General features: G+C 40.1%; 3 protein-coding genes across 10 annotated transcripts in view; 1 reads left to right on the top strand and 2 right to left on the bottom strand.

Moving 5' to 3' along the window:
• rimbp2b (RIMS binding protein 2b) overlaps positions 1-7,070 on the bottom strand; it is a 108,354-nt gene extending 101,284 nt beyond the window's left edge. The window contains exons 1-4 of the mRNA XM_085425073.1: positions 6,898-7,070; positions 6,346-6,451; positions 5,082-5,171; positions 4,868-4,999 (exon numbers count right to left, since the gene is read on the bottom strand). Coding sequence (XP_085281199.1) covers positions 4,868-4,999; positions 5,082-5,084 — 135 coding nt within the window. The 5' untranslated portion in view covers positions 5,085-5,171; positions 6,346-6,451; positions 6,898-7,070. The remainder of the gene's footprint in view (positions 1-4,867; positions 5,000-5,081; positions 5,172-6,345; positions 6,452-6,897) is intronic.
• A 1,811-nt stretch (positions 7,071-8,881) lies between these two features.
• Positions 8,882-16,118, bottom strand: stx2b (syntaxin 2b). 4 transcript variants are annotated; one of them, XM_085425066.1, is made up of 11 exons: positions 15,739-16,118; positions 15,561-15,635; positions 15,363-15,462; positions 14,719-14,793; positions 14,565-14,638; positions 13,843-13,951; positions 12,499-12,572; positions 12,209-12,346; positions 11,745-11,855; positions 11,489-11,597; positions 8,882-11,320 (listed from the first exon to the last, which is right to left on the bottom strand). In XM_085425066.1, the coding sequence occupies exons 1-10, from the start codon at positions 15,766-15,768 to the stop codon at positions 11,502-11,504; spliced, it is 882 nt and encodes a 293-aa protein (XP_085281192.1). In that variant the 5' UTR covers positions 15,769-16,118; the 3' UTR covers positions 8,882-11,320; positions 11,489-11,501. The 4 variants fall into 4 exon arrangements, with proteins under 4 accessions (XP_085281192.1, XP_085281194.1, XP_085281195.1 ...); XM_085425068.1 differs by having other exon boundaries at positions 8,882-11,317; XM_085425069.1 differs by lacking the exon at positions 11,489-11,597.
• A 1,131-nt stretch (positions 16,119-17,249) lies between these two features.
• adgrd1 (adhesion G protein-coupled receptor D1) overlaps positions 17,250-22,680 on the top strand; it is a 43,324-nt gene continuing 37,893 nt past the window's right edge. For 2 of the 5 annotated variants that reach the window (XM_085425058.1, XM_085425057.1), the window contains exons 1-7: positions 17,250-17,712; positions 17,822-17,858; positions 18,205-18,321; positions 18,789-18,884; positions 19,265-19,387; positions 19,491-19,667; positions 21,700-21,960. In XM_085425058.1, the coding sequence (XP_085281184.1) occupies positions 17,638-17,712; positions 17,822-17,858; positions 18,205-18,321; positions 18,789-18,884; positions 19,265-19,387; positions 19,491-19,667; positions 21,700-21,960 (886 nt within the window). In that variant the 5' untranslated portion in view covers positions 17,250-17,637. Of the gene's footprint in view, positions 17,713-17,821; positions 17,859-18,204; positions 19,043-19,264; positions 19,388-19,490; positions 19,668-21,699; positions 21,961-22,680 lie in introns of those variants that run through there. The other 3 variants (XM_085425060.1, XM_085425059.1, XM_085425061.1) reach the window with 3 other exon arrangements.

The raw sequence follows: 22,680 nt of genomic DNA, 5'->3' as shown, positions 1-22,680 counted from the left end.
GTTCACACTATCGTGGCTGTGCAGCAGAGCACACACATCAACACGCCCCCTTCCTCTCTCTCCTTCTCTCGCTCTCTCTCACTTTCTCTCTCACACACACATGCACGCACGCTTAGTCACACAGACACACGCACGCTGGGGTGCAGAGGCAGTGCAGTGTGCAGTGGTGCCGAGCAGTGCACCTTCTCCACGATGTCTTTTGGTCCTCTTTAATCAGGACCGTCTCTGTCCTGTTCTCTGCAGTCACAGACAATTCTGTCAATAAACGCTGCCAGCGGCGTGCTGTATCCTACTGCCCGCTCACCTAACCAGCCACTGATGAGTAGCCATGATTGAAGCTGGCAAGGTCATGCAAGGTTCTCTGACATCCCCAGCTCCAGTGCTCCCAGCTTTGTGGCACTACCTCCCAGCTACTGTATTTCTTTTGCAAGCTAATACAGGAGCACCGCCTTTCCTCATCATGGGTCATCATGCCACAGAGGCTGCCCAGCGGCTCGACAAAGCCTCACTCGCTGTCAAGTTGGGCAAGACCAATCAGCTGTCATAAACAGCAGCAATACCGCGGCCGTCCAATCGCAGATCGGGAAATCAAGTGCACAGGGGTATTAAAGGGGATTATTTGGGTCATCCTGGGTTTTTTTACTACACGGAGATGTGGAGGATAGCAGCACAGCATGTGTGGTGTGGCTGCCCTCTGTGGCTGACAGTGGTGCTGCACTCTGTTATGGGAAAAGGAGAAGCGGGAAGAGCAGGGCCCAAAACGACTTCCCTCAACATTGATGCTTAGCAACTACAGCAGGCTCTTACCTCCTGTCTTGGGGCCTCCCTCCCCCTACGGCGGGACCCTCGCTGCAATCCCAATCGACAGACTATTTATCACAGCATCTGTTTAAGACTCAAGGCAACCACGACACAAGCAATTGTCAACCGTTCCCACACGTGTCCTCTGACTGTGTGTAAACACTAAATGGGGAGGTGCTTAGTTCTGATAATAAGCAGGAAGTACTGTTCAGTATAGCACACCTTTATAGGTAACTGTAGATCTCACCAAAGTAGGACTTCTAAGTGTGATTTTACCCTGTTTTTCCACAGATGTAAATGCTACAAATACATTTAAAATGTCTGTCTCCATCACACCGAAGCTCTACAGGTAGACACAGCATTTAAATAAAACCACTAACTGTTACGGACTAGAGGTAAACTGTGTCTATTAAACTATTTGGAAGCACAGTATTTTCTCATCCCCGGGGAGGGCAAAGCTGTACAGGGTACGTCAAATTGTTCGCTTATTTTATTCTTGAAATAATGATTCAGTGGATGCCTGCCTACCTTAGAATGTTAAAGAGAACCAAACCTGGGCAGACAGCTGTCAAAAGCTGTCAGAAGGCAGAACAGCAGCTCCAGGCCTGCCTGCGCCCAGCTTACTGAGACACATTCGGAGGTGTGAACAACTGTTTTGGCATTCCCTTTTGTGAAGAGTTCGGAATATTATTCAAAAACTGTGCAACAAATAGAACACGGAGAGCTCAGCTTTTGCACGGAGATGATTTGGATACGCCGATGGGGTCAGACAATATTCACCAGAAAATAACTCATAACGTGCATATGACAAAGAGGTAGAGGTCAGATTGCAGTTATTTTTTCGACATTTCAAAAGGGGGAGGAAAAATACAGGTTTCAGTTGCTACAGGCCACTACACTGACTTCAGTCATATTAAAGTGCTCCAGGTCCTGCCCTGCCTCCTGCTGTTTGCCTGTAGCACGAACTACCCTGATGCTATCTACGTCACCCTCCTCTGAACACTTGCATTGCTCTTGTTATTATGTCGGACCCTTATGTAAACATTTTAGACATTTTCAAAAGAACTGTCCATGTATGGATTGTGGGTTTCCTTTTGAGGCTTGTAGACAATGGCTGTGAATACAAACCCCTACAAGGTTCTCTGCAGGTGCCTGAATGAGCTTGCCATTCTCATCTCTTACTACCTCTATAAGTAAATTACTGCACCTGCAGGGTGCAGTTAGGCTATTTGCTTGATTAAAGCAAATAGCCTAACTTTGTGAATATGCACACTGGGTTAAATATGTACACTTGGGTTTTAAGGGGTATTTATTATTTTCTTCTTTTTTTTGGGTTGTATGGAAGCCCCAAACGCAATTTCATTGTTCTTGACAATGACAATAAATAAATAAATACAAATACAAATACAAATACCAGTCATGCAACACGCTGAAGAGATCGTGTGCTGACGATAGAAGTATCACAACATAGTTCTCATCAGATGTTACCACTTTGCTTTTTCAAGCTATGTTAATTTACATCATACACCTGCCACAGGCTCCAGCAGCTGGAACTGGAAGATGGTTTGAGTATATCGCTATCACTAACAGTTACTATCATAATAGTTTCTTTCCAACTGTGTCGTTTTTAACTCATTCCAGCAAGACTGATACAGAAGCACAAATACAGGCAGGAGTTTCAGGGGTTTTCCTGGTTTAGAGTGGGCCTTTCTGGGTAACAGTAAGCATAAACCTATTTTAACACAAGCCTCAGTATTTCATATACTGTATTTCTGACCATTTAATGATCAAAAACTATTGAAATTGGCATACCAAATACAATAACTATTTAAAAAATATTTTACTAGAATGATTTTCCTTTGGCTCCTGGTAAAAGCTTTGAGGGCTCATAAAATTCCCCTATACAGGAAAAATTTAATAATAATGGATTGGATTTATATAGCACTTTTCAAGGCACCCAAAGCGCTTTACAATGCCACTATTCATTCACTCACTGGTGGAAGCAAGCTACGGTTGTAGCCACAGCTGCCCTGGGGCAGACTGACAGAAGCGAGGCTGCCATAACGCGCCATCGGCCCCTCTGGCCAACGCCAGTAGGCAGTAGGGTAAAGTGTCTTGCCCAAGGACACAACGACCAGGACAGAGAGCCCGGGGATCGAACCGGCGACCTTCCGGTTACAGATACGCTGCCCAACCCCCTGAGCCACGGTCGCCCTTTTTTTTTAGATTTGCCATGTGATAATACAGAGTTTAGTGTGATTAGGGTCAAAGTACAAAACACAAAAAATAACTTTTCTGTCTCTGCGTTTAACTTGTGCTAGACTAATAATATGTCCCACGTCTACTGCGCTTCAGCCTAATCTCATCATCACACTCCTGTCCCTCTGCAAGCCTGGGTGATGGCTTATATCGACACTAGAGTAAAAACAGGACAGCAACCTCTTTTGTGATTTGGAAAAGTGGTGGCAATTGTATTCAATATTTTCATTCAGCAGCCTATTGCAAGTATTTGAGCATGAAATGTCCTCAAGTACTGGGCAACCAATCGCAAGGTGACTGCACAGGTCACCTGGTTCGAGGCAACCAATAATAGTTTTTGATATGCTGCAAACCTCCCTAGCATGACTGTAACATAAAGCTCCAGTGTAGATGGCCCCTGGTGACCACGGGTCCATAAGGAAGAATTGTATTACTAATCGAATGGCAAGTGTTTGCTAGAGGTAGCTTACTTTTGCTAGCTGACCAGTTTGACCTAGCAACAGTTTCTGCTGCACCAAAGATCTTGTGATTGCTTTGGTCACGAGCAGATTGCTGCAGTCACCTGTAGTTTGAATAGAAGATACCAACTTGTCTGCAAATACTCACCAACTACTTGCTAAGGAGCAGTGAAACTGAACCAGGTTGGTTGTCAACCTGTTTTTTCTTTTCTTTAAAGGTGAACCATGCAAATACAGGCAATTAGTGACGACCAATAACCTCCAGCAGTCACTCACCAACCACGCAAAAAATACATATTCTTCTGCAAACTAGCTCTAAGCCTGTGTGACAGAAGCCTAAATGTTGGAAAATTACTTTAGCCTTCATTTTGTATCGTCTAATTTAAAGAGTCTATGAATCTAGATGCTTAACTGATTATCTAGTTCAGGGCAGCAGGAGTGCTGCAACCTATCTCAATCTATCTGGGCAAGATCAAGGGTACACCCTGGATTGTCAGTTTATCGCAGCGAAAGCAACTGAGTACCCAACATTCAAAATGTTGAAAGTGACAATATTTAGTTTTTAAGAAAAATACATATGTTTATTTTGAATTGAATTTCAGCAATTATAGCACAAACAGCTGAAAAGACTGTGAATATCTTGTATTGGGATTTTTCCTCAAGAGTAAAGATGGGAATAGATTCAGACAGTCCAGGTGCTAAACTGATTTGCCAGCAGTCCAGACTTTTCACAATTTCAAAAGCATTTTGAAAAGAAAATTAAAAGGGAGCCTGAAACAGACAGAAAAATCAGAAAACATTTTACTTTTCCCAACTCAACCTATGTTGCAGAGACACTAAAAACTCTAGGAGTGGCCAAATCAACAATCCGTAGATTCTTAAAGAGAATGAACTCACTGGCCAACCCATCAACACCATAAGGCCTGAAAGAGCACCAAAGAAAATTAAAGTACGTCATGCTGTTTAGAAAAACTGTAATTCAATTCCATTCACATTGATTTTTAAAGTTAAAAGCTATATGGTGGTGTACAAAACAAATATTAATGGACCTAACTGTAGCTATCCATTTTAAGTCTATTTAATGAGCAGCAAGGACTACTTACGCTGTTATGTTGTTAATTTAATAGCTAAATATATGAGGCAAGACGATTATTAAGAGGTGCATATGGCTGAGTTTGTTAATAATAACCTCAGTGGCAGTCAAGAATCTTGTTTGAGGAGCGCGGGATGAGGTCAGATTATGGCTGCAGGCATCAACAAATTCTGATCCACAGTGTCCAGACACTGTTAAATCTTATTCACTGAAAGCTTAGCAACCAGCACACACTCAAACAGCACGCCACACTCACTTTATCCGTGCCTCTCACCCAGCTGTTCTTCTTTGCTCTGGCCAGCGTTCGTCTCTGGCTCCACACTACTTCCCGTTGAGACTGTCTCAGGAGTTTCTCCACCTTGCAAGTCTTATGGCAACCCATCGTCCCCTGCCAAATGGAAAAATAGATGTCAAGCAAAGTCTTGCATCAGTCACATTTCATCTCTTGCTTGGTACAAGCAATAACCTACCATGACAGAACAGTTTGCATGCTTCCCCAAGTGCTTGTCATGGTCAGCAGCGACGGATGATGATCTCCAGCATGTTCAGATTATAAATATCTGTATTCAACAGTTACATAATAATGGATTTGGATTATTGTTAGTACACACAGACAGAAAAGATGACACAGCTGCCACAGGAAATGCAAAATGCATAAAACTACACCTCTGTAATTGAAAAGTCGAGTCAATATATTTATATGCATTTCCTCTTATTATATGCACATAGAAAGTGTTAAAGGCTTTAAATATTAACTGTGGAAATCATAAAAAAAATATTAAGCTCAATTTTATTTTAGAGTGTATGCTGCATTAGGCTACAGTTTAAAATTCATGCTTTTCTCAAACTAAAATTGTGATTTACAGCAGCTGTGAACCTTAATGCGACTCCAGACTAAGTACACCCTGAAGTCTAACGGTCATGAGTTACTGCACAGTTTCCACTGTGTCATCTAGACCAGCGTGTTCCAGACCCAGAGTAGACTTATTAGCTGTGGACTTCTCCTTCCCTGACAGCTCCAATTCCAGTTAGACTCTAATATACTAAACGACAGTGCTGTGCAAAAGACTTGAGCCACCTTTGATTTCTTTGTTTTTTTCCAGGAAAATGGGAAATAGATGCAGTGATTTATTCAAACATGTGCAAACATACATGGAAATACAATATATAAGACACAAACAAAATTTACATAATTCTAATGAGTTTAAAAATCTGTATTTGGCATGAACACCTTTATTCTTCAGCACAGCCTAAACTCTCTAAATACATTAAACAGTCCTCAGGAAGAGTTTGCAGGTTTTGCAGTACATTCAAAGCTCTTCTTTGGGTGTTTCTGCCTTTTTTTTCTGTCCTCTGTCAAGATGATCCCACACTGCTTTAATAATATTGAAGTGCAGGCTCTGGGGAGGCCAATCCATGGCTGATAGTGTTAAATTGTGTGTTTGTCTATCCAGGTATGCTTTTACCACATTGGCAGAGTATTTGGGGCATATTGTATGGTGGATTAAAATCTAACGGTACTATTATACCTCCATAATTCCATTAATTTTGACCACATCCCCAACACCACTGGCTGAAACACAGCCCTAATTGATGACAGCACCTCCACTGTGGCTGTAGACACTCACTGTCACTCACCTGATCTCCTCTGTACAGTTTAATGATTTGAACTAAAATTTGGATGAATTACTCCATAAGACCTCTTGCCACTGACTTTGGTTCTTGTGTACTTACCTCTGACTTTTCTCCCTGTTTCTTTTCCTTAATAATGGCTTCTTGACAGCAACCCTCCCACTGAGATCATTTCTGATGAGGCTTCACTGAGCAGCAGATGAATCAACTGAAGGGTCAGAAGCATTGCTCAGGTCCTGTGTCAAATTCTTCCTGCATTTTTAACGCTTTCTTAAAGACATGAATTAGAGAAACTGCTCAGCTGCAGTGGATAACTTTTTAGCCTTGCTACTTTAGGTTTCTGTCTTGCACATGTCCAGCTTCCTCAAATATTTTAAGAACACACTGCATCCAGTGCTGAGACATGCCAAGCTGATTGCTCTTTGGGAATCATGTCGCACTCTTTCTTAAATTTGACGTCATACCAACCCACAGAGCTGGAGTCTTCTAGCCACTCTTGCTTAAGCCAAACTCAAAAAGGTTGCAAAAGCGTACGATATGATCCACGACCCTAACCTAATATTTACAAATGTGTGCAATGATTTGTAACTTTTGAGGACTGACAAATGCAAAGCAATCAAACCACACGTGAAACCATTTTACAAGTGTACGTACATCCAAACCTGAAATACTGGTCGTTTGCGCGCATTTTTTAAGGTCAGCTCGCGAATCAGATAATTTTACCTTTAGAAAACATTTCTGTGCGTACAAATGTCTAAAACTACACGTAACTCTCGCTCGCTTGCTCACAAAACCTTATACGTGCGAACGAATCGCTCGATACGAACAGATCAAGTTTGAGACTAATTTAACGGGGCCAACCTCGCACAGATCCACAAATGTGAGCTGCTTTCAGGTCCCAGTGTAAAACTGGGACATTTGAACTTCAAACACTGTACTTTCTCTCCACGCAGATTAGCAAACACAAAGCTACATGCACTACTAGCAAGGGAGGCTGGTGAAAGAAAATGAAATAGTGCTCCAGCCCTGTTGCATTTGACTAGTAGCATTAAGCTAAGTTGTTCTCCATTTGGCATATTGATTTCTATTTTGACTGATATTTCCAGCTTTCACTCATGGCAGAGGTCAAACCTCACTGCTGTTGTTTTCTTTAATCCCCCTGCACTTTCATCACATCCAGTGGCTAGTGAGCTAACACTATAAATAACACTGAAATTAAATGAATTTCAACTGTATTCTCAGCAAAACTGACTGTCCATTTAACAACTCCACTTTATCTCACATACCATCACTTCACATAGGTAGTTGATACAACCTATCACACAACTCTGAATTATTCTGGCTTGTTTATAATCCACTCTTACAAAATGTTGATCTCAACACGCCCCTCAAGCTTCACCTTCATCAAAGTCAAGAAAAGTTGGTCTGGTATTTGAGGATACTTATTCCAGCCAATCGCTACTCATCGTTACAGATCAGTAGGGACTATGATGTAAGTAATGCAAGCACTTAAAATAAATTATTTTATGTGTAAAGTAATACATTTAGCACAGTTGAGGAGACTTGTAAGTATTGCTGTGCCATACTGCAAATTTAGTACAGATACCAAGTAAATACAGGGCCAGTATTGCTGATACCAAGACTTTTGAACTTCGAGCCTATCGCGCTAGTATCAGTCTGATACCAATACCAAGACTGGTATCAATGCTATCGATATTTGATCAAACTCTGCTGGTGAATAACACTGACCACAGCAGAGTAAGAACAGAGTATTACCTTTATTGACAGAAAATTGCAGTAACAGGGCAGTTTAATATATTTCTTTAGCACTCCTGACCAGTGATGGAAGATGATCACCACCTGTGGTGAGTCACTGAGAAGTTTAAATATCTCTTATTTATAGTTCACAAAATGTTCATATTTGTATAATTTCCCTTTCAAACTGACAGATGGCTGCTTACAATTCTCAATCTATTCTGTGGAACGTGGGAGATTTCCCACTAATGACTAACAGTAAACTATTATTCAAAATTTGAAAAGGCACTAACCCAAATAATTAGTCAATGCACAAAATACACTTTGTTATCACTCACCATGCTTTAACATCGACATATTGCCACAGAAATTACTCATCTGAACCAACTGCTGTGACCAAGTTAAATCACAGCTCTTAATGTCCCCTGATTTGACATGTAGGATGAATACTTGGGGGGGGGAGTCCCAGAGCTCATATTTAAGGACATTCTGTGATATTTCATTCAAAGTACACCTCTGAAAGAGCCTTTGATCTAAGTCAAAGGAGAGAAAAAGAGAGGAAAGGGAAAAAAGACCTTGCCCTCCAGGGACTCACTTCCACTTTCCTAACTAATCTTGTTTGGTTGATTACACAGAAGACAAGTGCTTTGTGCAAAGCACTCATTAGGCCAGAAGTAAACAGCAGCCTCTGTTTCTTTCCGCTTCTTTTAAACAAACTGAACCTCCAAATGTTTGAAGTGTTATTAGAGCAGGCAAAATACCCCTAATTTTGTCTTGAATAGTCAGAGATTTTATTTATTTATTATTTTAAATATCTGGATAGCCCCTGTATATTTAACTAAGAAGTTTTTAAGAAAATAAACAAGCACAGGACTTTTCATTCTGGATTTTTTATTTATTGCATTAGTTAATATCTGTTTTTTCAGTATAAAATACAAAAATCAAGCAAAAAACAAAAAGGTATCAAAATAAAAATGTGTGTTCCTGAAATATTCTTCCAAGAGTCTTACATTACTGCATGACTCTTTTCACAGCAGTATTTCAGTCATCACACTCAGTAGCTGTGACAAATGCACTTAAGGTTAAGGTTTCATATTAAAATGTCAAGAAGGCACATTTACAGTATAACAGTGGATTCTATGTTACTACATGAAATTCCTAAAGGTCTCCTGAGCTGTAGTAGTTTAACATTCACATCACACAAATAACATTATATATACACAACAGGTGAAAAGGATAAAGCACATACTTGAACATGTAAACACAAAGTATGCCGTCAGTTTACAGAGAAGTGAGCTGGTCACATGTTTTGACACTAAAGCAGCAGTTTGATAAAATTGTGACATGCATCAGCTTACCCAATTCAGGGTACACAGCTGGGACATGGTGCCAAACTAGCACTTGGAGAGAGACAGCCATTCATCTACAGTCAGTTAAACAAACCCCACGTGTGTCTGTGGGAGTACCTAGAGATAACATGTGAACTCCACACAGAAAGGCCCCAGCTAGCTGGTAGACCTGAACCCAGGACCTTCTTTCTGCAAGGCAACAGTGCTAACCAGTGCACCACTGTCTGGGCAGTTGTTGTAGCTTTATTAAATTATGATAAAAGAATGATATGCTCTCGTGTCTGTGTTTAATGTGAAGCAGCAGCCAGCAGCTATCCTAGCCTGGGTTAAAAAAAAAAGTGTCTATGGCATGTTTATTACTTTAAACATGCAAGTTATACTTAATCCTTTAATCGAACCCTCAACAAGCACCCAAATCATTTCCCAAAATGTCAAACTGTTTCGTCAGCACAAAAAAATCTATTTAACAGCAATATAGAACAACAGTAATCTGCTGTATTGAACAGACGTGCTCTACTTCAGCATAACACAGAGGCCGATGTTGTTGTGTCTATTGTAACTGGTTCTGTGTGTTGACTGTTGCGTCTTTGTTCAGGGCTGATAGCAATTATGATGTTTTACAGTTAAGAAGAATTGATATATTTTTGCAGTGAAAATATAAACCTTGAAACTTTAGAACCACACAAAACAGACTACTGCTGGACCACTACTCTGTGACCTAGAGCAATGTCCCAATCACATCCGATTAGTTACATGCATATAACAAACAATCAAAACTAAAGGCTATTCTGGCACAGTAAAGTACACAGACTGGAGCTGACCAGTAGCTAGATGAGCTGTGTTTTGAAGGTAGAATAGCAGATATCCTTGAAGTGGTACATCCCACAATCTTACAACCTACTTCTGTTATGACAAGTATGCCCACCTCTATTCCAGTTTTATTGAATTCAGTCTTCATCCTTAAAACTCATCAAAAATAGGAACAAATTTCAGAGTAATTTCAGGCTCACCAATTTGCAAGACCAATTATGGAACAATTTCAGAATAAAGAATGCTTTATTGTTTCATAAATTTTTTTCAGCTTAAACATTTGATATGTTTTCTGTGTTCTATAGTAATGAAATATGAGGATTTGCTTTTGAATAATTACATTCTGCTTTTATTTTTACATTTTATCCCAACTTAAATTTTAAAAATATATTTTGTCTCTTTATCATCAAATATAAGCACCATGTTTTCACTAAGGCATGAAACTGGCAACTGAGGCCATTAACTCCAAAGGAAAGTGTTAAGGAGCCGAGGAATATTTTCCCCACCAAGATCTGTTGCACTGGACTCTGCTGACCACGAGAAGGAATTCATGCTTCTAATTGGACAGACACGCCCTAACTGCCATAAAACAGTAACAATTAATACTTTAAGATGTTGTCTTTAGTGAGTGATTAAATTGCTAAAAAAGCGAAAAATTAAAATAAAATAAAAAAACATTGAAGAATAGCAGGGGTACTGGGAAGATGAGACAAACAGATCTATATCTATATACACATCTGCTGCTAAGCTTTAGGCTTTGATTATTTTTTCTTTTAATTAAGAAAAGGTATTAATTAACACCAACACTTGTGTCCATCATGTAAATATGCCAGATCTGCTTTTTTCATATGTAGTGAAGTGATGTAAACATTAAAACTTTCTTTTACCGTAAAAATGTATCAATTCCAAATATCAGCTGTCAGTTGGTTGTTATCAGGAGTCATTGTTTTTTTTTAAAATAATAACAATAATGGGGGAAAAGTTCTGCTCAAGACATCCGTCCTGCTGGGTAGAGGCTGACAGTCCTATTATGAAGTTTGTAAAAGTTTCATCACTTCTGACTGCTGTGGAACTGCACACGATGGAATTCATTACTCAAAGACTCCGACTATTATGATGAGTAAAAGTATGAAACCTCCACACATGGCAAGGTAGAGAAGCTTCTGTCAAAACAGGAGAAAGGAGTAGTCAGAGGAACTGGCTGCATATGAGAAACCGCAGATCCAGTGAAGCATTCGGCAGATGAACATAATATATAAAATAGATTCATAAATTAAGAGATGGATGTTTGGCTCAAGAAAAAGAAGTTGTGGGTGTGGAAGTGTTGTTACCTCACAGCAGGTCTCATGCAGGGGGTTTGGTTAGTCCGACAGACAGGCCGACAATTAGTGCAATAACAGCAAGCAGGATCAACAGAGCAAAGGCAAGAATAATGTATTTCTGGCAAGTGAAGAGGAAGACGGTGTTATTTAAAGTTCATGAATGAAAAGAAATGCTGCTTAGACCACGATCTTATATCAAATTTACCTTTACAAAGATTTATATTTTTTAAATTGCATCAAGAAAGAACCAGAAAGGAGCACATACCCTCCGGGATTTCTTCTGGTACCTGACTGCTTTTTTGGTCTCTTCCTTTGCACGACAAATGTATTCAGCTGCATTAGAGACGTTCTTCTCAATGTTGTTAACCATATCCCCCTGTAAATGAATGCAGATGCTTTTATTTATGGCCGGGATGTCAAACCTATTTCACATCCTGGATCACATACAGGCCACTTTGATCTTAAGCAGTAATTTCTATAGTAGTGGAAAAACAGGAACTTTATGTCCTTTAATTTTGTAAATAGTGAATGACAGTTTGGGGGGGTACACCTCCTTGCTGGACAAGTCTTAGTGGCCACAAGCCTTATGTTTTACACCTCTGATTTGATACTGGTATTTGTGCTATGAGCTCCATTCTAATATACCTAGTAGACAATATTAGAAACAAGTTTTAAAAGAAAAATCAACAGATCTGCTTGTGAAAGTTTCCACTCAGATGAGGCTCTTACCTGAGTTTCTACCAGCATTGCCATGTCCATGAACATCGCATGGAGCTCCCTGATGCTCGTCTCCAAGCGCATGATGTCCTGGTGTCGTGACTCTATCTCGTTCACGACTTGCCGTGTGATTTGGGAATCAGAAATGATCTGAGGGAGAAAGATTTAATACCTTCAAAAATCCATCCAAAATCACCCCATCGGCACACAACCCCAACTGCAAAAAAGATTTACTCATCAGCCACTAGATGGCAGTCGTGGCATTTTACCAAGCAAGCACATTAATGCTGGAGAAACCGTACATCAGAGGTGAAGATGGATGGATTTCCACTTTCTAACATGTCTTCTAGTTCTTCATTGGTGGTCACTCTTCCAGCTAGAATTAAACAAATAAACAAAGAATTCAAAATTGTCTGGCAGTTTTATTTGATTCATAAGTTTTGGCACTCCTAACAAAAGTGACTGTTTTGGACCATGTGTATTTGCTCCCACCCATGAAAGTAATATGCCTTCATTTGATGTCATTATGGAACTGAGGAAGAATCCCTCTGAATATATTTTATTTCTTTTGCCCCATCTCTGCCTGCTGCAGCTGTCAGTGGATTCATGCCAAAGGGTTGCATAAGAGGTACCGAAATCTACAAACCCCACCCCCCCCCAAAGCTCCTGAAACAATCTCTACAAACAGAGGGCTTTCTTTTACAGCAACCATGCCTCCTGTTGTAAAGTACTCTCCCTGGAGAGAGAGAGACCGCTGTGCAGGTGCTTACTGTATATCGCACACCTTTATCGGTGGCTGTTCCTCAGAGAGACACTCAAAGCAAAACACACCACGCGCTCAGCTCATCGCTACACATCAAGGCTTTTACTTGTGAACGGTGTCAGTTATTGGTGTTTGGCGACAGCACAAACTGAGTCTGGTCAAAGACAGGTGAACTACTGTTGCACAGGCCGCTGAGTGCTCTGCTCGTATCCCGGGCAACGCAAACACAGAGAGGCGTCTCCAGTATCAGGCTCGCCCGTCTGCAGAACTAGAGCCTCTCATTAATGCCGGCCGCAGGGACTGGCTCTGGGAGTCAACCCTTTTTTATTTTTTGCTTTTCACTATTGTTACTCACATATACTTAATACAATGGATCTGCCTGTTTGTTACAGGGATACTGAACAGCGAGGACTTAACACAATAAGCAGAAAGCAAATTACAAATCTGGAGTTATAACAAATATGAATCTTATTGTACCTAAACAATCATTTCTATCTGATATAGAATATTTGTTAATGAGACTACGTTATATGTTGCTAATACGGGAACCATTTTTAGTACATTTCTTTCCAAAACACTGGAAATTTATTGTCTGGGCGTTGCAGAAACCCTATACTATTGCTCTTCTCTGTTTATCAGCACTAAGGCTGGTGTCCAGAGAAGCAGAGAGGAAGCTGGTGCGGTCTGTTTCCTGGATCCTGCCCTAACACAGCTTGAGGGTTTTACTTCTTTTGTCGCCCTTTTAGCACTACTTTTTTAAATTTGTCAAAAGAATTGAAAGTGTAATTAATTTCAAGTCCTGTATGGTCTTCCATTGGTAGTTAATGTAGCCCATTATTCCTGGGCTTATTCAGATACAGGAGTACAATTATTTGTCACTCACTTATCTCCAGCTGTCTCTGGATTCTTCCTTTGCTTCTTTCCCTAAAGGACACTTGAGTCTCGTTGTACTGGGTCATGACCTCCACAAACTTCCTGGAGAGCACAGTGTGCTGAGGACAAGTCAAAACACAGGGACACAAAGTGATAATGTGCTGCAGGCTTTCCAGACTTCTGCTTATCCAGCTCAGGGTTGCCTATCCCAGCTGTTTTAAGGGGAGCGGCAGAGTAATCTGCCACAGAGGTAACACATATAGTGAAAACCATTCACCCTTATGTTCACACCTGCAGCCCATTTAGAAACAGTCCATCTAACCCAGTGCATTTCTTTGGACTGTGGGAGGCCAGAGTACCCAGACCGGATTTAAATCCAGCTCTCTCTTGCTGTGAGGCAACACGGTTAACAGCTGGACCATCATGTCACCCTGCAAAGTTTTAAGACTTAATACCTTATAATTCAGAAGTACAAGATACAAAGTACACGTTGGAAGTGTTGGAAGGTTATGATACAGTTTTTGCTCTTAAACTAGAGAAATATACCATCAACAAAATACAGAAGTAAAGCTGAGAGCTGGATAGTCAGAAGTTATTTTGTCTGGATTTATTTATAATAAAAACAAAACAGCTTTTATCTGTATGAAGTTCTGCATACAGCTGACAGAGTAGTGCTTGGGTCGTCGTGTGATCAGGTATGTGATAAGTGTGCGTGTGTGAGGAGATCGTGACCTGTGTTTTCTGGATCCTGAAGTCTACGGAGGCCCTGTTAGCAGCATCGTCTTTGGGCATGCTCAGCTCAATGGCTGTGAAAAAAAAAAGTAAAAATGACATTGTTACACAATTTGAAACACATGAAAGAAATGTGGACGACAGCTGAACTCACATTTTAGTTTGGTTCGCACCACATTGGCATTCCCTTTGATATCATTGGTGAGTGCAGCCAGCTGATCCTTTGTCCCTTCGCACACAAACAGGAGATGTGTTAGATTTGAGTTTGTTTAGAAGAAAAGTCGTCATCCAGGTAATCCAAATATTTGATCTGCTCTGATTTCAGCTGGTCACTTGGCAACGACCCCGAGGCAATAATGGAGAGGTTACAAAATAAAGGACAATTTCCACGTCATGGACACTGTTATGAACTACATTAACTGATTCCATGGCAAAGTAAACTGAGTTATCCTGTGACCAGATTTTCCACTCACACAGTAAAGAAGGCTAGACACTGATTCGGATCTAATTAAAGGATCAGTCATAATTTAAAACCATTTGGAATTTGTAGAAATTCTTTTTTAGTAAAACAGCATGTTTAAATCCCTGATTAAGTCCTGAATCTCACAGTAGTTTGTCAGGTTTGATGCAAATTTGAGTGCTACTTCCTTCACAGGTTTCCGGTCTGCCGGCCATTCATCGCAACTAAGGAAGGAAGACTCTGTGCCCAAAAAGACTACTTTCATCCATGCATTTCTAAAAATAAAGCAATAAAAAAAAACCTAAAGGATGTTAACATCCTAAACGACCCACACTTACTGTCATCTGTGTTGGGTGCCGACAGGATCATACTGTGGATCTTCCTCACTTCTTCCACTTGTATGGAGATCTTATCGATGACTCCTCTGACTTCTTCCACCTACACCAGCCGATAAATAAGCAAAGAATCCATCAGTGTCCTCAATTATTATTGCTTTTAGTCTTAATACACATTCTGGAAGTCACAGTAGTACACACCCTTCTGAAAAAGCTATCCATGAATCCATCTTGGTTAACTGTAACTGCAACATCCTCTTCTGTTTGTGAAGCGGCCTACGAGGATGAAAATGTGTTTGAGTGACCTTTTTTTTTTTAATGCCGCCAGGCTATTTCATGTCACGATCCACGAAGTTGAAGCTAAAACAAAAACACTTACAGCGGTCAGTTCAGCCAGTCGATCCTTCATCACACCGGTCAGCTCGTCTCCCGCTCAGCTAGTTGTAAAGCATATGCTGGCTCTATCCTGTACATCTCCATGTGGAGAGGAACATTGCCGCGCAGTCGGGTCCAGGTGGCTAATAAAAATAGATTTAGTTTAATCTCTGAGATCCAGGCCCACGAGGTTGTGAGATGACAGTCGCAGAAATAGGAAGTCAGTGCCACAGGTCGAGCTTTGTTTGATCAAAACTGGGTCCAAGACACAACTCAGAAATAAACCCAGAAGGGGCTGTTCCTGTTTCAACTCTGCCGATATTCCCCGCTCAACAAGTGCATCGGATCCGTAATAGATCCACAGTAATATCCCTCTCCCCGGGATACGCCTCTCTCTCTCTCTCTCTCTCTCTCTCTCTCTGTCCCTCTCTGTGAGGTCTCTCTCTCTCTCAGATGACGTTGATGGAGAATCTGGTCCTCCCTTAATCGCATTTGAACTTTATGATAAATAAACTAAATGGCTGCAATCATATTTCAAAAGGGCTGAACTTGGTAGAACTATTACACAAATCTGAAACTATTTGAGGTACCATTGTCAGACTTTAATCTTTTGTGGCATTTCTGAGTTTATTGTAAATCGATTTTTTTAATATCAATTTGTTTTCTTTATTTAATTTTTTTTAGACAGCAACAACAGTTTGCGGTTACATGAAAAGGTTTTTTATAAATAATATATAAGCGCTGCTGGATGGCCGCTAAGCTATTATTCACCTGGCCACACAGTGGCGCTGTTTACCCGCGTAAATCGACTTTTGGAGCCTTCGACGGGACTCCTGATGACTTCCCCATATGTGGATGTCATCCAAACTCTAAATGCCCAACTCTCATTACGCATTTCACAAACCGAAATTACCGAGCCAAAAGTCAAACAAGGGCCCACTTCTCATCTGACAACAACATAGGTCTTGTTTTATGTTTCCACTTGGAGTGCTTTGAGTTCTTCTTTAATACTGATCTTATTTACAGAACTTTCATACTTTAGTGTGTGTGTGTGTGTGTGTGTGTGTGTGTGTGTGTGTGTGTGTGTGTGTGTGTTGTTTAACTGTAACTCAATTTGTTTTAAAAAGGGGTTTCTGCTCCTTTCCCACATATCTAGGCATATCTGTGCAACTTCGCAGATAGCACTCAGCGTATTCCTCTTATTCCTAGAAAGGTTTTGCATGCTGTTTGTGTAGCTACTCAGTCATCCAGGTTATTGTAGTCTTCAGAGCTTGAAAAGAAAGAAAAAAGCTAGACAACGCGACTCTCCACCAGTTGTCGGAAGAAGCTTGCTCGAAACGTCTTTAAAATCGTATGCTATTTACAAATATTTTGAATACAAACTCAGATGTGCATCTGTGGATCACACGGTGCACACCCTGATCTCACTCCCCGTGCAATCTCCAATTACGCACAAGTAACGCCTTTTACGCACAAACTTTACCGCCCCTTCTTAGAAGATCCAAAGAAAATGACTTCACGTTTTGCAATTCCCACGTTCAGTCCAGCAGCAGCCCAGCACAGCTCAGCGGAGCTCCTGTACTCCTTGAGGCTCCCAGATGCAGGCAGAGAAATTCTAAGAAAACGGCTTTTTAAATTTTCGGATAAATATTAAGGATTACAATTTTCTGGAGTTGGGCTTCAGTTTTTATCATGAAAGGACAACTTCTGAAGTTTTTCGGCCTCATGCCACAACTCTAAATTGAATGCTTTATTGAGTCAGTGCTTCTATTTATTTTCTTTGGGTATTTCTAACCTTGGACAAATGGACTGATCCGAAGTTTTATTTTTATTCTATTGGTACAATGAGCGGTGCTTATTGGATTCATCTTCACCCGTGGAATTAAGTTGTTTCAGAGATTTAATGTTATATTTTGCAGAGACTATGGCATTTTGTTTGCGGATTCGCATTTTTACAGCTTTTGTCTCCTTTATTAAGGTAAACTTAAAAAAGGCACATCATGATGAAAATGCCTAGCAATTCCTCCCATGTAGCAGAACGAACTGTGCACTGCAGACTTTATAAGTTATTTTTAATTTCTTAACAGGTTTATGCTCAAGTGGCGCAAGCTCAGAAGCATCCAGGTAGTAAGAAATTTCTGGACTGACAATTTTCCTGTGTTTCCAGTTGCTAGATTAAAAATGAAAAAAGAAAGAAAGAAATAATTTGTAAGATCCTGTTTTACCATCTGCTAATTTCCATGCCAGAGGATGTTATTGCTTTGTTTACTTCTTCTGCTTAATCAAAATAGTCTGCTTCATAAACAACTTTTTTCCAGTTGTTTGCATCATTATTATCATCACTGTCTTTTTAATCCACCCCAAACCCAAAATGTAGTTCTGGGAAAATAAATTCTGATTAATGAGGCAGTGCTTGATTGGATGAAAAGCCCTTTCTGGATGCCTGTTTATGCTTGACTTGTCCATCCAGGCCTGGAGGTATTGGACACGGCCTCGCATTACTGGCCGCTGGATGCAGTGGAAGGAATCCATGAACTGTGGGATCATAATGGAAACAGATCAGGTTATATTAACGGAAGCAACATAAGTATGTGAATATGAAAACACCTGTTCGATTTAAATGTATTTTTACCACCCATCTTCCAGCCAAAGCTATATGATTTTGATTTTAATGCCAGATTTATGAGTGAAATTACAGTCAATTAAAAAAAAATAGGATTTAAAAATGCTGCAGTACATCGTTTACAAAAATCTATAGTTTGGAGATGACATTTGCCTAATTTTTAATTAAATATCATTTGCAGCAGTGTTGTAGATTCCTCATTCAGTGAAAGATTAAAGTTAAAGAGGGATCGGGTATAGACTTGGGCATGATGTGTGAAGTCACACTGAGTTTTCTTTGACCACTGCCACCTCGCACGCTGGTCACCATCACTCTGTCTCATACCTGTGCATCACGTCCCTCCCATTGCTTTCCTTTCACTGTTCTGTCTTCTGTTTTTTTGTCCGTATTGGTGTGAATCACTTTTTTTTGTCTCTGTTGTTTTTGTCCAGCTATCAGAATCCACAACCACACTGTGCTCCCTTCTTCCCATAATTCTTCCTATGTGTACAATGACTCTGCCTACACTAACATTTCTGCAATACTAGGTGAGGATCCATCACTTTTCCTCTCACTGAAAATCATTTGTGCATCACCCACTGCCTTCTGTTGTTCCCTCTGTATTGCCACACGGTTGAGCTGAGCCCTCCACACTTTTCTCCCCATTCAGTCTTCGGTTCTTGCAGACTGAAATGAGGACTTCTTGGTATGTTGATGATAAGGGATTGTTCTTTAACATTAAATAAACCTGAAGTCAAGTAGGAGACTTATTGACTGGCTTCTGACATGAGATGCAAGTAAAGCTGCAAAATCTTTATGTTCATCATGCAAAACAGCGTGTGGTTAGATGACTATAAAGTCACTTAAACGGTTACAACACCTTCCTGTTTTTAAATGAAATTTTTCCTCTAAATTGTGCTTTTCCCAGACATTGTTGAAGGAATGGTCAACAAGGGCATCTTTCTGAATGGAGATAACGGTGGCACCTTTCTTCACTTTGGAAACTACCAGAACACGTGCATTAGTGACCCTAATTTATGTGGTCCTGAGGGTGAGTGCACTGCACTTAATCTATAATTGAACAAGTTATCGTTTAGCTTGTAAAACTGTTCAGTTCCTGTACTGACGGCTGCTGGGTTTTCATCATCCCCTAGGCATTACCTTCTCCTTTTTTTGGAAAAACCACGAGTCAGCCTCCCGCTTTGCTGTCGCTTCTGGAGGAAAAGTTATCTCCAATGGCTTCTCAGTCTACACAAACCCTTTAGGAGGATATGTGGAGTTTTACACTCGTAGCAACAAGCACAGATGGCGGGCCAACATCGACGTTCCAGGTACGCTTAATACATTTCCTTTCACATAGTTACATTTCCCACAAGGAATCTATTTTGGTCTTGAACACACCATAAACTAATGGTTATATAATTGCATTCATGACTTTGTTAACTGAGACCAGATGTAACTACGGACAGTTGATTTGACAAAGATGGGGGTAGATTTCTCAAATCTTTTGCTGTAGCACTAAACATACAATTTTTTGGAGATGGCAGACAACATGTGCAAAATAATGTTCGGTGTTTAGTTTTGGTGTCAAGTTAGATGAGATATGAAACACAATAAAAGTCAGAGTGTGACCAATATTTTGAATTAATTTCTGAAAATGAAATTACTTTCTTTTCTTTTTTTTCATGAGATGGGCTGATACTGTAAACAGTTGACAAAATGAAATAAACCATGTGAGATTCAACATTACGTGAAACTTTTACCAATCGCTATTCTCTTCTCAAATGACTTGTGTCATCCTTGTTTTTCCTGCAGTTACTCAAGGTCTTGGTCGTAACTCAATTTTGATGCTAGTGTTCGGTTATAAAGATCCAAACGTCATCTGGTTCTCATACAATGACATGTTGAGCCTTGAGGACATAATGTCAAAATATGTCACTTCTCTTTCTTCTGATTTGGGAGAAAAGGTTTTTGTGGGTGAATGAGTAAGACTCGAGGGCCTGTGTGACCCAGTGTGTGATTGTAAGGTGAAAGTTAATAATATAAAAATGTACATTTAGAAGTGAATGAGAGACTTGCAAGATGAGCTTGGTCTTTGGTACATCCAGTACTGCTTATATTGCAACCACAAATGACATGTGTTTTGGTGGTTTTGGCTGTCTGGCATGTGTGACGGGGAAGGCATTGTCTTTTGGGACTTCTCTATTGTTTATTAATTTCTCTGTTCTTGTGATGCACAATTCATTGTAAATATTGGCTGGAGTTTTTGGTTTGTGCAAACCATAAAATCTAGCATCTGGAACTGAAGGAGTAATAAATTACTAAATCAGTCAAAAGATTAAGCTCGATTAATTAATGGAAAAATCAAACATTTTAGTTGACAGAGTTAATTCAATTCAGTTCTGCTTTATTTATAAAGTGCCAAATCACAACAACAGTCCCCTCAAGGCGCTTAATGTTAGTTGAGTTTTGGTTCTTCGCTTAAGACAGCGCCATCAGCTGGTCAAAATGTAAAATTGTGTAGTGTTCTTGCTATTCTAACTATTCTTGCTAAACTAACCCAGCATCTTTCTGAACTTAATAGGCTATCTCACAAAAGCCATGTATCTATGTTCAGCCTCACATAGCTGTTAGCACGGCTAGGAACTTGTGTTTAAGACACACACAAATTCTATTCAGTTCAAGCCAATATTGTTTTTATATTCTCGGGTAGTAGAACAGGTCACCTACAATCTGGAAGGCTTGCGGGTCGATCCCTGGCTGCTCTCCGATGCATCCATGAGTTCAAATTTGCAAAGCACCTGGTGACAGCGGGAATGAAAAACTCCCTTTTAACAGGAAGAAAGCTTGAGCAGAACCAGGTGCAATGAGGGACAGCTATCTGCCGTGACTGGTTTGGGATGAGGGGAGGGAGACGGGCAAAAAGACACAATTTAAAAAACAAATATTAAATTTAAAAAGCTAGAACCAGCAAATATCAGTGTGAGTTTCATTTGATGAAAGCTACTGTGCATTGAGAACACGTCATCGTTTACTTTCTGGATTAAACCAAGCATGAAACATGGTGTCTGCAATATCAGTCGCTTTAAAAAGGCGACCAATGACTGAAAACATTTGCAACACCACACACTCAGTGTATTTTCCCGCTAAACGTATTCACACATGAAAAGCTACAATACCTAAAACATTATAAAGAAATCCCAACAATCAGGTAACCCCCTGTGAGCAAGCACTTGGCAACAATGGGAAAGAAAAAACTTCCTTTAAACAGGAAGAAAGTTCTGGCAGAATCAGACTCAGGGAGGGGTGGATTCAATTCTTCAACAATTGAGCGTTTCTTTCATTTTATGTTTACGTTATTAGGGCCATACTGGACCCACATCCTCTTTACATGGACTAAGAAAGATGGCCTGAAGGTCTACATCAATGCGACCCTAACTGCTGAGAACAAAAACGGAAGCATCTCAGAGGAAACCTATGGAGACCCCTACCCTGACCTCGTCATTGGAACTGCCAACAATAAGGGATATAGTCACTATGTAACAGGAGCCTTTGATGAATTCGTCATCTGGGAAAGGGCCCTTTCACCTGAGAACATCTCACTCTACTACAATGCAACTATAGGTAGGACCTGTCTACTATTAAAAAAAACCTCCTGACATTTTTGAAGATGCTGATTTATTAAAATGCTTCCTCCCTTTTGGCTTTTCTCTGAGGAAATCATGGGTTAAAAAGCAATTTCCGTCTTTATCCATGCTACATTCCATCCACAGAATTCAAGTGCCATGGCTTCCATAGTTTTGCCTTATAAGTATTTATAAGAGTGCAAAGACCTGAGTTGAGATGCAGGGGCCAATCATTTTAATATAATGTGACAAGTTACAACACGCTAGGACAAAACACCCAGAAGCTTTTCTGTTTTTGTTCAGTAGAGAGCCATAAAAGGACACAAAATGGCATTTATGAGAATGTACACAGCAAAATCTCCAGTGTTAAATTAACACTGGAGAGTGTCTATATGGGTCCACACCTCTGAGTGTTAAATACAACACTGTTGAGTGTTAAATTAACACTTTTGACAGTGTTATATGTTTAAAAGTAACCTAGTCAGTTTTGAAGATTAACAATGGCTAACACTGAGCAGTGCTGATTTTCTAACACTGGAAAATAACTCAAAATGTTAGAAATATTCCAGTGTTAGAAAATCAGCACTGCTCAGTGTTAGCCATTGTTAATCTTCAAAACTGACTAGGTTACTTTTAAACATATAACACTGTCAAAAGTGTTAATTTAACACTCAACAGTGTTGTATTTAACACTCAGAGGTGTGGACCCATATAGACA

The sequence above is a fragment of the Rhamphochromis longiceps genome, linkage group LG12, assembly GCF_057381845.1.
Source record: "Rhamphochromis longiceps isolate RC_006_pf linkage group LG12, R_longiceps_female_GT1.1, whole genome shotgun sequence".
Classification (NCBI taxonomy): Eukaryota; Metazoa; Chordata; class Actinopteri; order Cichliformes; family Cichlidae; genus Rhamphochromis; species Rhamphochromis longiceps.
The sequence above is the reverse complement of the archived record's forward strand: the minus strand, read 5'-3'. Positions and strand labels throughout refer to the sequence as shown.

Coding starts and splice junctions, on each gene's coding strand:
- stx2b (XM_085425066.1), bottom strand. CDS start 15,768: ATGAAGGATCGACTGGCTGAACTGACCGCT. Junction 14,639..14,718: donor GGTGCGAACCAAACTAAAAT/GTGAGTTCAGCT, acceptor TTTTTTTCACAG/CCATTGAGCTGAGCATGCCC. Junction 13,952..14,564: donor TCAGGATCCAGAAAACACAG/GTCACGATCTCC, acceptor ACTTGTCCTCAG/CACACTGTGCTCTCCAGGAA.